Raw genomic sequence first — 10,953 nt, forward strand, 5'->3', positions numbered from 1 at the left:
GAACTTAATGTAATTAAGCTTGCTATTGTATGACTACGAGAGGAGACTCTAGAGAGAGGAACTTTTAGTATTCATTGTATAAATGAGTAATGCCATTCCTGTGACACAGCAACAACGCTATTTCTCCAAAAATCAGCCATTCACAACTTTATTATCTGTAACAAGTGCTGCCTGCTCTTGTTTGGTTAACGGACAAAGGAAGCTTGCTTTCATGTCATTGTGTGTGCATGCACATGTGCATGAAGCGTGTGTGTGTGCGCGTGCGTGCATCTGGTTTGTCTATGAATGTGTGAAGCAGAGATGAAGCGAGAGGGCGTGCGTGTCAGAGGGGAAAACGAAGCAGGACATAAAGGGTGCAGAGCGGCTCAGCACTGGGAGGGAGGGAAAGAAAAAACGAAGGAGTGGTGGGGATGGGGTGTGGGGGGGGGGTGTTTCTAGCAGATTACCCAGTGCACCTTGCTCAACTCTGCAGGCCCACACACTCACATCAAAGTGGTACCCCCTATCTGCCCGAGGCTTAGTCGGCCCCTGTCCACCCCCCATGTCACTCCATACATCCTCCTGTTCATGTTGAATAATTGACAGTTCTGTTTTACATGCTCAGCATTTGCCAGGACATGGAAGTGTGACTCCAAACAGGGCATGACTCCGAGAGGTGCTGTGCGTTGGGTTGACTTCATTAGAATGTGCCCTACTAATGCTCCGCGCGCACCCTGAGCTGAATACCATCAAGCATAATCCATGGAGGAATTGTCTGTTGAAACAGAGAGGCGGTTGCGGTAATAAATACGCATTTTTGCTGTGGTTTTATCGACACTTAATCGTCCACATAGCTGAAAGAGTTTCCCTTCCCACATGTGAGTTGACAGCAGGTTTCATTTCCTAGCCAGGTTTATGAAGGGAGCAACAACTCCCTTCATTACAATGAGACTGTTTCGGCCCCTTCTTTCAAGATACTATGCGCTGTCTGGTGTGCACTTACATTCTGAATCTGCTGAACTTGTTGGATGTCACTCAAGACTGCCAGAATGGCCGTGCATAGCAAAGGACAATGACTGCCATGGGTATGTGAAGGGGGCTAGAGTGTTTGTGCCAGGGTGATCTCTGAAGTCAAATAAGCCATTATCAGTCTGTCAAGCCAGGTCTCATTTGAGGTCTCTTAATAACAGTTAAGCAGTTTGGTGAAGTCTCTATCAATGCACTGGTAATAGCTTTTTTTACAACTACTGTAGAGAAATTGGACAAAGAGCTGAAGTGATAAAGTCAGGCTGCAACAGGGTGGTGAGTTTCTCTAGTTTTAATCCGCTCTTGCATATGCACTGAAATGAGAGAAAATGCCAAAGCACATCTGCTGTTCTGTCTTTGCATCACATAGGTTATGGAGATTGAATCTTTACTGTAGTGTAGTATGGTATAGTCCTTAAAGCAAGGGAGGGAAAGGCCTGGCTGTTCATTTGATAGTTTACCTTGACCCCTGAAGTGTGTCGCTCGCACCCTGAGGGCTTGGGCTGGCAAAACCTTTCTCAGTCCCCCCTGGGAATGATAATCTCAACGTGGGCGTTTACCACGGACACCAGACACAACACCATTAGCCACAGCTCCGCTGCTGCTCATTAGGACCCCCGATCGATACAGGCGGCCACAGAAATCGCCAGTGCTGCGGAACCAGCTATCACTCTTCAGAGTTATTATCGTAAACAGCACTGGCCAAGATTTAGGGCAGTATCCCACTTTTCCTGTTTCTATTGGAGAGAGAGGGTTGGAAGAGCAATAACTGACTGACTGAGGCCCTTCTTTGAACATTATATTGTATCACTTGTGCTGAAACTTTGTGCTGTGTGGAGTCATCGCCTTGCAATAAAATTAGAAGCAGTCAGGAAGCATTACTGTGTGCTCTGCTCTGTTCTCTAGGGTTTGGTGTTATGACATGGTCGGAGCAGAAAAACACTGACACAGAGGAAGTTCACTCATTGCTGCGAAGATATGTGAGTGCTGATGTCTCCCTTATTGAGTGTCAAAAACAAAGTATGAGCAGGTTTAAACACAACTTCAAAATTTGCTGAGTTTGCAAAGCAACTCTGTAGACGTCATAAAATGTGTTACAGGAAAGGTAGTGTACAAACGTATAGGGTCAAAATGGGAGCAACTAAATGCAGAATGACCACACTGTTTTTAAAATGCTGCAGTGCACCATGGGACCTGTGTTTGATATCACCACGACGAGATAATTTAATTATTTTCCAATTCTTTCCCTCCGAAACATGAGGTGTGGAGACATTAGTCACAGGAAATTGTAGATGAAAAGACAAAAAAAAAAAAAAGGATAGTCCATTGGTTTCTGGCAGAGAGAGAGAATAATATTGAGGCAAAATTGTGAAAATAAGAAAAAGGGGAGATGTATTGATTTTTGGTGGAGCCAGAGAAAGAAAAGAGAGGGAATAAAGAAGTGCTCTTTGGCCGATGTGTCCAAATGATGTCTCAGGGGAGGTTCTTAATGGTGGGGGGAGGGGTGGAGGGGGGTTAAGGGGGTGAGGTGGGGTTGACGGGGGCAGGTGCCTACCCTGACTAAGGCATGGAACTGCCCTTAGGCTAGGGCTAATGGTATTGGCTGAGCTTACTTTAAGCAGCTCTTTCCTAATGGCCAACTATGAGTGTGCCACAGGATAGACAGGTATTGATTGGTTCAAATGCTCTTGAGTTGACAAGAACTGAAAGTCCCTCAAGCATATACAATCTTGCAGCAAATTATGTCACACGGAAAGGTGATTAAAAACAGAAGCTTGGGGCAGGCACACTCATTAAAAGTGTATATGATATTTCTCTTGTTGTCCTTGTGTTGCTCTTCTCTTCTTTGTGTTTACTCCTTTTACTTGCCAAAGCCTTTGTCTCTCTGGTGTTTGTTTGTTTTTTACAGTTTTCCTGAGTGAGAAATGTCTGTTTATATATTGTGAAATTCCACCAGCAACACAGTCTTCAAACCGTATTTTCCATAATAGAGATCCAGTGCATTGACGGTTGAACCGCCATTGCGTCAGTCAAAGAGGTGCGCATACTGTAGTTATGCACTTCATCAGTGGTGCAGAATTTTCATTTGAATGAAGTCAAATGGTCTGACATTCTTTAAAAAATGAATACAGGTGTGATGGTTATATTCTCTTAAAAAAAAAAAAAAAAAAAGCTGCAGCATGCGGGTATAGTATACAGAGAACAATGCCATATATTTGCTTTGTTGTCATGCCCCCCTTCCTCATACACACATACAAAAAATGCTGTGTACAAGATTTTCTCTTATTCACAAGGGGCGCTTTCTAGACTGCTTGAGGCATCTGCTTTGATTGCATAATTCCCAAGAGACGAACAACACAAAACAAAAATACTGACTGAATTCAGACTTATAATATACCGAACAAATAACATACCAGCCCCACTCTTCAAAACCATAGTTCTCTAAAGAAAAGGAATTGGAGAGTAAATTCAAAGTTGAAAGCTTAGCTCTTTCGCAGTGAATGCAGGGATGAGGGTGAAAGATGAAACAAACTTTTTCCTGGCTGAAAATGTGCAGCATTACTAAAACAAATAGGCCATAGCATGCACATTTACGTACACTTTAACTTAAGTGGTACATTTCAGAGATACTATAAACCATTTTTTAAGCCCTAAATGCCTAGGATATTTCAGGAATGACTGGTGAGGAAATGTTTTATTATGCAGAGTTAATACAGCAGGTCCCCCACGTCATCTGGTGCTTTGCCAAGTGTAGCATGACAGTTTCAAGCAAAGTAAACAGTGTTGAACAAATGAAAGTTAAATGAAATGACGGGTCCTTTTTCCTCAGGAAAACAAAAAAAAAAAAAAAAAAAAAAGATTTTCTGCATCCAAATGATACGGCTGCACTCAAAGCTCACAGTTTTCTTCTCTTTCGATTAAATGCTCTTTCTCTGGCTGTTTGTGCTTTACAGTGGAGTGTGCTACATCGCTACTTTCTTCTCTACAGGGGCCCCTGGGCTCCCCAAGCAATAGGAGTAAATTAGAGTGCACCTGTTCCAGCTCCAAGATAAGCCATCTCCAGAGGATTTCCTCTGAGTAAAATGAAGTGAGTGAAGAATAAACAGAATATCACAGCATTACTCCGCCAAGGTGAAGTTGCTGCTGCTCTGGGGACACGGTTCGTTTTGCACAACACCCAGCAAAATATCCTCTATAAACCTCTGGATGTAAGACTGTAGGAATGGTCTCTGCTCACAGCGGAGAGAATAGGCGCTGCACTTTTGTGCTCCAACCAAGGCAGTGAGTCTGCTTCTCGACTGTATCTACTCACAACCTTGACTTGAAATGCTGTTATTTGTGGTCTGGGTTTTGTGGTTTGTTTCCAACATGTTTTGACTCTGTGTCAACACATCTGCGATAGTCAAACATCAAAACCGCATACTTCCCCCTTTTTCCATTCCTGTACTGCTGCCAAATATTTCTGAAAGTATCTAATTAAGTCAACTAAGAAAATTGTCAGTACATCACTCTCCTCTTCCCATCAGCTTAGCCACATGAGTAACTCCTTGTATGTTTCTTAGAGGAAATAAAAGATGTAACCCCAGTGTGATGCCCAAAGACCACTGACCGTAGATGTCTAGAATGCAAAATTCACTCAGTTGGTTCACACATAAAAGGCATGGATAATTAGAGGAATAATGTAATTCATCATACGTTTGATAATCAGTCTGATTTGGTCTCCTATCTGCACCAGGGCATTCAAATAACCCCCCTACTATTAGCACCCCACTCTCCCTCACACCAGTAGTCTGTTTTACCCTCTCTTTGTTCCCCTACAACACATTATCATTATTGTAGCTAATTGCATGGTTTGCCTTGAAGTCGTGCTGGAGACTCGTGATCTGGGGTTGAAACGTGGACGGGGATCCAGTCTTCTCCACAGCTTGCTTTACACTGCTAATTGCCGTTACCACAGGATAAGGCGCGCTCCTCGCTGTGGCCAGCCGGACGAGGCTGGAACAAGCATGGTGTGGGTAGGGTGGGGGGATACTATCACACAAGGGTGGTAAGACGTGGGAGGGAGAGCCAAGGGTGGCATAACTGAGGTGGGATGGGTACACCAGATTGGGGAGGGAAAGGGTAGTGGTTGGGGGTAAGCGGGGGGGATGAAACCGGCGTTAGATGTAGGTCAGCGGGAGTGGAGTACCCTAAAGATTACAGTTGGTTAGTGCGACCCCTCTCTGACAGGATCTGAGCCCTTACTCCCAGCAGAGGTGGACCCTGGCATTTGGGGAACCCAGCTATTAGTGAGGCTAATAAAGCCTGGGCAGCAAGTTTTGAACCTCCGGTAGTCCAGAGACACTGTCCTGCCACAGGTCCAAAGGCTGGATCTTAGTTAATGTGGTCCTAAATGACTGAAGAGAGTCTTTAAATGATTGTTAGCGAGACAGTGGCGCTGGGATGTGGTGTAAAAGGCATCTATAGATACCAATTTTCATTTTACAGTCTCCTAATAACTGTGTTTTTATGAGCATATCTTTTTATTATCTTTGTTTATTAAAGAAGTGTAATGTGAGAGATGAGTTCATCTAACTCTGAAAATCTGAGATTTGTGTGAGCTCTGATAGTTTCTTAATTCAGCTGGGAACGTTAGTTTTACACCACAGTATCAACTTCCAACTTCAAAATGAGTCACAGCTCCCCGATGGGGTTTTAGAAGAGGAAATGGAATCACAGACATAACTAGTGACAAAGCCTCCATCACCTCATATAAGATCTCATTCCATCTGTGAGAACTTTGGGTCTACCCTAGAAAAATAATAAATATCCTCTTCTCATTGCTGCCGCTCGTTTTGTTCAAAAGGTGGTTTCAAGACCAAACAAAGGAAATGGTGTCATTAATGATATATATTATGAACTAGGGCCTCTTAGAACAGTTTCCTACAAATTCATGGATAAGGGGTTGATCTCTTTCCTAACAAAGGATCTCTAAAATACGAAGTGAAAAGCTACCCAAGATGAAGCTGGTAAAGAAACAAGCGAGGAAGAGCCTATTTCCACAACACAAACAGATTTCCTGGCCTTTAGCAGTCTCTTACTGGGATACTTTGAGACATATCCATCAAAACACAGCTGTATTCATTCATATTTCATACCTCCTCCTTCTCCCAGTGCTTTAACACTGTTCTTTGATCAAAGCAGAGAAGTCGGCTCACAACAGGAAGGTTCCCTGCCAGCCAAGAAGGAGAAGGAAGGCCAATTCGCTACTATACTGTACATGCGACCGTATAGCTTGATGTACTTCAACTTCACTCACAAAAAAAAAAAAAGGAAAAAAAAAATTAGAATAAAATAAATTAACGCCTTGCAAATGCAAAACTAAGAAGATCTGAGAAATGCATGACTTTCCACAGATGAAATGCTTTTATATGAATTTCAACATTTTATAGTGAGCTTGGTTTCAGGCCATGTGCAGCTCTACTGCAAAACTGTACAAAATACTTTTTTTGTTACAAACTCAAACTCCATCAGTCAGCGTGAAGAAAAATTAACAATTTTCCTTTTTTTTCTCTTTTTTTTTTTTTTTGCAGAGTTTGAGATGACTGATTGAAGTCTTTGTTGGATTCAGAGGAATAACAGTTTCTGCAACTTAAGTGATGGAATTGCTGAAAGACCGACAGCCAGGACTCAAAACACACAGCTCAAGAGTGTCACCATGTGGAGACGTGTGGACATGACAGAAGAGTAACTGAGCAGCGCCGCTCTACCTCAGAATGCAGCTCAGGAAGAGCAGTCATATTTTCATTTCTTCTACGACCCCTTCCTTAGTTTTATTTTTATTTTTTTATATATATATATTTCTTTTCCAATTAAATTTCATGTCAACTGCTTTACATTAAGCCCTCAGCCTCCCTCTTTACCTCACCTCCACCATATCAATTCCAAGACGTAGCTCTTCCAAAGACCCTTTTCAGTAAGGCTCTGGGAAAAAGTGTTTGAAGACCTCCCTGACATTTAGACTCTCTCTGAAGATGACTTTGCCTTCTACTATAGCCTGCGGGAACATAGTAAGACCCACACTAAACTTCAATTGATATGCAGTACCAGATTCCTCTAGGGGAAATTATCATTCTGTTCATAATAAGAGCCACAACAAGCACCTGGAAAATGACTTTATTATACACTCCGCTTCAATAAAAGTTTCCTATGACCCATTGGAAACACACACATGGCGCGCGCGGAGCATAATCGTGATGAAATGAAAACTATATTATGCATATGATAGAATGCTTATTTGATGGTGGGCTGTGCAAGGAAGCACATCTGCTCGGATGTGCTTGATTGGCAGGTGTGTTAATGCAGCGCTGTAGCCTTGGATGGAGGTGCTCTGAGACCCCTTTTTCCTGAAGCCATTATCCAAATATGTTCTGTTTTTCAAACAAATGAATGGCACAAAAATCAAAGTATCAAAAATGTATTGCCCTTCATAATGGAATTCCCTCTGAGCAAGGACAAGTAACAATGGGCCATTCTCAGCTTCCTGTCCTTTCCCTCTCTATATGCCAATGGATGTGACCTCCACAGCTTTAACAATGGGGCATCCAGCAGCATAAGCACTTGGCTTCTCGCCACCAGCCACTATGTGCAGTAAGGTTGCTTTCATCCTTGTTGTTATATTTAAGGATGACATCCTAGCCTGTCGGCCTCTACCATTGTCTTCGCCGTGATTATTTTCTACCGTTGTTTAGCCCCAGTTGTGGCTCTTTGATGAAAAGGTCGCCACTCAATTGGAAAACAGTCATTAAAATGCGGTGGGTACTATTCACCAGTGTTCATGGGGGAACCAACTCAACTGAGCTGGTTAATCAAAAGTTAATTATATAATTTTCATGCAGATGAGGGAAACATTCAAATGAATCCCAACTCTACAATCATTACAAAAAATAAATAAAGAAATAATTCTAAAATGCTATAAAATGTTCAGGGACCAGGAGGCTGTAAACAATATGAAGTTTAATTTGAGGTAAACAAAGTGAATATCCACCAGGGGGTCTGGGAAGGAGAAAGTGAGGTTAAATCAAATTTGGAAACATAGATACCAGCAGGTTTTGTTGTCCTGATATACGTGCAATTAGGCAGGTCCTTGATGAGGACACTGGGAGAGAGAAAGTTGGCTTTCATAGCAAATGCTCTGGGATTATTTAAAGGGAATTTATGGGATTTTATACTTTATCTGTAAACATTAATTATTCTCACACAAGTATACCAAATTGAATTAAAACCATATTTTAGGAAATGTTATAAAAGCATAATTGTCTTATATGAGCATGTTGCAAAATTATTGGAAACTCCATAAAGATAAGTTTAAACCCCCAGTAAATCAATTCAAGGAAGTCTCATGGTGATTTTCAAAAGAAAATGCACCGGACAACATCTTCTTCAGTAACTTTATCAAAGAAGGTAAAGTAGTCTATAGCACTTTTCAAAAAATTCTTTCCTCATCAAAGGAGATGATTGTGTTATGCAAATTACAACCATGAATATTAAACCAACGACGTGAAGTATCACAAATGAACAAGCATTGTTCTGGAAGTGCAATGGAATGTGGTTTAATTTCTCTTTAAATCTATGTGCTTTTATAATGTTCACCTTTTCCCAGTTGTGCCAGCGGGTTTGGGTTCATTGGTGTGCATTACAACCACGCTCTAACAATGCGGGGCCTCCCCAGTGTCAGCACAGTTCATGAATCCTGGCCCCTTATGCACCAGGCGATTAGTATGGTGCTCCGTCTGTGGGGCTTTGCCAGAAAATGAGTTCTCTTTAAAACATATGCCCCCTGCTGATTCTTTTCCTTTCCTGATATGAAATTCCAATTTTTATAATGAACACCAATTTCCTGTACAGAGAGAGAGAGAGAGAGAAGGGAGGGGGGTCGGGGGGGGGGGGGGTGTAAAAAAAAGTTCTGCACTTTGTCTGTTTTGGATGACTGCAGTTATCCTAAATTAGCGGAAAGCTGCTGTGGACATCACAAGCAGAAAATATTTAGATGAGTGTCTTTCATTTTGGGGGGCTAATCAACATTCAGGTACGAGCACAAAAATCAGCTGGTGTAATTTTCCACATCGCATATGCACATGACTGGTGTGGCAGAAAATGGAATTACCAAAACTGTAACAAATTCAATTAAGTCATTGATTTCTAATAAATTGGCTTAATCACCAGCTGTTGTCATGCTAAGATTGTTGTGTCACAAGTTTGTCATGCTTGTCGGTCGTGGCTGCTTTACAAAGGCAATTTAATCGATTTAAAGTCTTTAAAACAGTATTTTACACTTAAAAAGCCTCATTTTAGTTCTAATGACCGGATCTGGAGGAGGAGATGCCGCTTTCTGAAAATCAGATTGAACAAAAGATTTGATAATTTCATCAGATTTCAAAAACTTTATTACAATTTTACATGAATTTAAATGTTACAGACATATAATTAATATCCGTGCAATAAATGTGATGATTTGTTGAAGGCAGCATGAATGCTGCTGATGATGATGATGATGATGTAAATACAGTCTGTGTTTATTTCCTTTTTTTTTTTCGTAGCTCTTCAATTATTAGGGAACCTTTTCTTTCGGCTGAAATGACTGGAATCGTCATTAATCTGAGGAAATTAAATCTCAGTTAGCAGTTTGATCTGCCGCTTGAATATTTAATCCAACAAGTATTTAAATTTTAATTTATATATATATGATATCAAACAAGTCTGAGCAAATTAGCAATACATCTGCCAACATTCAAGAAAGATAGAATTAAGCATGCACACATTCATAGTGCAAAATGGGAAAAATAAAAACAGTCATTGAGCAGTTTGTATATTGTCATTGCTGCTTTGGAGCACAGTTGCACACAGTGGTGTAGTGTACATTAATATTGTACAATTGAAGTAGACATTGGTGATAAATTATGTATAATAAGCACTTACTACATTGTATGGTCTAAGTCTCTCTTGGGTTTGGGCACTCGCCTCTTCAGGAAGAGACACCACTCCTCCTGTACCCATCATCTAAATACAATAAAAGACATTGTAGAAGACAAAACCATGACTGATGTGAAAACTGAACCCAACATAACATTTACAGCATTGTTAAAAAAAAAAAAAAAAAAGCAGTCAGGCTAAATTGGCCAGTTTTATAGAGGTATTTCTGTTAAATATCGTTTTAAATTTCATAAAAGACGCCACATTTCCTGAAACTGTAGACTCATCCACATTAAAAAAGTAAAAAAAAAAAAAAAGAAAATAGAAAAAAAGAAATCACTTACCCTGATGGTTGCCTCCAGCTCTCCCACACTTCTCTTTCCACCTGGTAGCCATCCATAGGACCAGTGCTGGGACAGGGTGACCTGAACCACCAACGCCAACAACAACACCTGCACCGTCACTCTGCTGCCTGCCTCCATTAGAGCTGCAGAGGAGGCCAAGTTTGTAATAAAAACAATAATGTCACAGTCTCCTCACTCACACGGCTCCACGGCTCGCAGACCGGGGGTTATAAAGCATCACCCAACATTAGGAAACAACATTTCAGACAGTAATTAATAAGAAGAGTAATTCTAACTTAATGAACATTGAACAAACTTCACTGAGGACTGACTCACCTCTGTGTTTGCCTTGTTAGCATGTGGTGCATTAGCCGGAGGGGGGTTTTATAGGTGCCGGACAAACGCTGTCAGGATTATAATCCCCACAATGCAGGTGTGACACATTTACTGACTAATGGGACACAAAATACTACTAATGGAGCTGGCTAAGTGCTCAGACATACTTACATCACCATGAGGGTTCAAGCAGCATGAGATATATATATATATATATATATATAAAAAATAAATTAATTAAAAAAAAAAAATTATATATATATATATATATATATATATATATATATCTAAATATATAAAAAAAGAATTGAACGCA

At 40.9% G+C, this 10,953-nt stretch overlaps 1 protein-coding gene across 1 annotated transcript; it reads right to left on the reverse strand.

Moving 5' to 3' along the window:
* Positions 1 to 8,966: 8,966 nt before the first annotated feature.
* Positions 8,967 to 10,860, reverse strand: gnrh3 (gonadotropin-releasing hormone 3). Its single transcript, XM_056396081.1, has 3 exons — positions 10,302 to 10,860; positions 9,964 to 10,044; positions 8,967 to 9,642 (listed from the first exon to the last, which is right to left on the reverse strand). The coding sequence occupies exons 1-3, from the start codon at positions 10,437 to 10,439 to the stop codon at positions 9,589 to 9,591; spliced, it is 273 nt and encodes a 90-aa protein (XP_056252056.1). The 5' UTR covers positions 10,440 to 10,860; the 3' UTR covers positions 8,967 to 9,588.
* Between the last annotated feature and the right edge of the window lie 93 nt (positions 10,861 to 10,953).

Source organism: Seriola aureovittata, chromosome 14 (genome assembly GCF_021018895.1).
Source record: "Seriola aureovittata isolate HTS-2021-v1 ecotype China chromosome 14, ASM2101889v1, whole genome shotgun sequence".
Lineage (NCBI taxonomy): Eukaryota > Metazoa > Chordata > Actinopteri > Carangiformes > Carangidae > Seriola > Seriola aureovittata.